This window comes from Mesitornis unicolor, unplaced genomic scaffold (genome assembly GCF_000695765.1).
Source record: "Mesitornis unicolor isolate BGI_N332 unplaced genomic scaffold, ASM69576v1 scaffold5416, whole genome shotgun sequence".
Classification (NCBI taxonomy): domain Eukaryota; kingdom Metazoa; phylum Chordata; class Aves; order Mesitornithiformes; family Mesitornithidae; genus Mesitornis; species Mesitornis unicolor.
Window position 1 is genome coordinate 215 of NW_010188761.1, and position 3,158 is coordinate 3,372.

A 3,158-nucleotide genomic window follows, 5' to 3' on the forward strand; every position below is an offset into this window, starting at 1 on the left:
TTCTGATACAATCACGGATTACTACTGATTGGAATTCTTAATATTCAAATCAAGATAGGGCAGGGAGGGGGTCCCCAAGCAGCATAACTGGTTTCCATAATGAGTTTCATTAATCTCCTAAAGCAAACTTACTAAACACAATAGCGAATACATAAGATTACTAACATTACACTCCTAAGATTACTGATTTCCATAAAATTCAAACATAGAGGCTTTCAGTAGATATCTAAGTTTAAAATCAGCTTCTGGAACAATTCCACCCACCCCCATGCACTTGGAAGAAGGCAGCCCCTAAGCCAATGCAGTCTAAAATGTGGATTTTTTTTCTTTTTAAATTAATTTCTTATGGATATGAGGCCTGTGGGGATGGTTTTGCTTGTCCTGTTCTTTCTGTTCATAATTCTGAACCTGTGGCTGGTGTATAAGAAAAGAATGGTTGTGTGACTAAAGTAAAACCTATGGCTGTATTGGCTTTGTCCCTTGGTGAAGGAGTGCGTCTGTTCCTGCAGTGTAAAAGGTGTTCGAGTGTACCACGCCATCAGACCTGCTCTTGGTCTGATCACCAGCTGTGGGTTCTTATTTAGAAATACCTTCACCTGCTATTCCTTACTGTGTTCTTTTATTTTTTTCAAAGAAAGGGTGGATTTTTCGTGGATCTCTTTGTGAGAGTATCAAATCAGGTTGCGGTGAATATGTATAAGCAACTGGGCTACAGCGTGTACCGGACCGTGTTAGAGTACTACTCTGCCAGCAGCGGAGAGCCAGATGAAGACGCTTACGGTAAGTGCTTGTCCTGCCGCAGGGTGCGTGGGGAGACTCGCCTTGAGGGTTCCTGGCCTTGTTTGTACACTTATATTACCTTAACATGAAACGAATTCAGAAAGTTGTTGAAGGTCAGCTGTTGATGGGACTTTGGATACTCTAGGTGGCTTTTTCTACTGAAGATTACACCAGTCACAAAACTTAATCTTGCAGTTTACGTATTTTGTAGCATCTGTGGCAAATTAGACTACAAAACAAGAGTAACTTAGTAAGTACAAGGACATTTATCCTGTAGATAAGATGAAAATAAAATGCAGTTTCTGACGTAATTTTTCTAACTTGTTTAACTACAAATTTGCAAGTGTTAATGGTCAACAGTGGCAGAGAATTGGGTGGTATTTCCAATTTAAAGAGGAAGGAATGTGGAAATTGAAGTATGTTATTTTTGCTAACAAAACTGAAGTACCAGCGGCTTCTTCTTTCTAGACTTTTCCTTTAAATGTCCTCCCCAAAGTGTTACTTGGCCATGCTGCGTATCTTGGCTGTTCTTGCACAGTTCATTTGATGTGCAGGAGTACTACGAAACACAGGGGCTACGCACAGACATCTACCATTGCTGCAGCTGCCTTAGATAACACATTTGTCCCTTTCACCTGCCATTTCCTTTCCATTCAGTTGAGTTTCATGCAGTGTTACGTTCCAGTCAGTAACGCTGCTGCTGAACAGCATTAAGGACATCAGGCTGTTCAGAGGGTGACTGGGATGGTGAGAGGTCTTGAAGGCTGGGGTCACTTGGCTTGTTCAGCTTGGAGAAGGCCGAGGGGTGGCCCTGTCCCTGTCTCCACCTTCCTGAAGGAGGGCAGTGGAGGGGAGGTGCTGCTCTCCTCTCTGTTGGCTAGCACAGGGACAGGATGCAGTGGGGTCAGGGGAGCTCAGGTCAGACATCAGGAAAAAATTCCTCACTGAGGGGGTGGTTGGTCCCAGGGAAGTGGTTGTGGCACCGAACCCATCGGAGCTAAATTTGCACCTGGAGGCTGCTCTTGGGCCTTGGTTTCATGTTAGGTTGACCTGTGAGGAGCAGGGAAATGGACATGATGATCCGTACGAGTTCCTTCCAGCTCGAGATATTCTGTGGTTCTAGGAAATGTTCCTGATTAAAAATGGTCTTATTGTAATAGAGAATTCACATAATACGGCTTTGTGCAATGGCTGTCTTATTAGAATAGTTTTTTTTCTTTTGCCACAGATATGAGAAAAGCTCTTTCTAGAGATATGGAGAAGAAGTCAATTATACCTCTGCCTCATCCTGTGAGACCAGAAGACATTGAGTAACTGTAAGCTGTGATTCTCAACCAGTTGTTTAAGAGTCAGGTTCCTTCTTCCCATAGCCCCCAAAGAAGAGAGGGGGGCTGAAGATGAGAAATCTTAGGCTCAGTGTTTTTCCCCACGAAATACCAAAAATCAATATTGAGAAGCTTACTAATGCTGCTTCTATTGGTAATGCCTGCATATATTCCTGTACTTAACCTATTATTTTTCCTTTCAAATGTTGAAAATTCAGAGACTATTAAAATGGAATTACCTCCTGTATAGTGTTTTCTTGGTTTTCTTTCAAACTAAAAGTAATGGAAGTCAGTCATAGTAAAAACTCTTCAAATGCATTTATTCATGAACAATGAAAATACTGCACAATACCCAAGAAACGCAGCAGGGGAAGGCAGCGTATAAATAATTGCGTAGAAGAGAAACCTTTTTTGGTGGGGTGTGCACGTGTGTCAGTGGCATTTATTAAAGTACTGAGCTGCGGGTTGGGTAACGTCCCTTGTTTTGTGTCTATTTTGGGGTGAATAAGAAGGGGATGCATACACGACCTCAGGGAGGTCTGGGGGTGTGACGATGTCACCCAGACAGCTTTGGGGCACCCGAAAGTCATTGAGGGGGCAGTGATGATGCAGTGGAGGAGCAGGTGAGTGGGGAATGGGGGTGTTTTGGGGAGGTTCATAGGGGAGGACATGTTGTGGGTGTACAGCTGGGGAAGGGGAAAACAACCCCAACAATTTGGGGCTCCTGGGACAGTCCCATTGGCCTGGATTGGTGCTGTCACCAAACTCGGGAATAGAAAACCCTCCTAAGGCCAATGTAGCATTAAGAAGCAGGCATTCTTGGTTCGATGTCAGGTGTGAGGGGCGTTATTTGTTCCTTCCAAGCTTGCATGAGTGTGGTCAGTTTTTTATACACAGAAGTTCCAGGATTCTGGAATCATTCTGGAATCTAAGTTACAATGATTGGTTGCAATTTAAATATAATGTATTTAAATATTTGCTAATCATTCTCGAATCTACTGCGCTTGCATACAAGGAGTCTGCACGGGGTGTTTCGGTGGTCCCTGGTGGATC

At 43.4% G+C, this 3,158-nt stretch overlaps 1 protein-coding gene across 1 annotated transcript; it reads left to right on the forward strand.

Annotated features, from left to right (window-relative positions):
* Positions 1-634: 634 nt before the first annotated feature.
* LOC104541701 (N-alpha-acetyltransferase 20) lies at positions 635-2,094 on the forward strand (the record flags this gene model as incomplete). The annotated part of the gene is made up of 2 exons (XM_010185820.1): positions 635-780; positions 2,009-2,094. Coding segments are annotated over 2 exons (232 nt in total), but the record flags the coding sequence as incomplete, so codon positions are not given.
* Between the last annotated feature and the right edge of the window lie 1,064 nt (positions 2,095-3,158).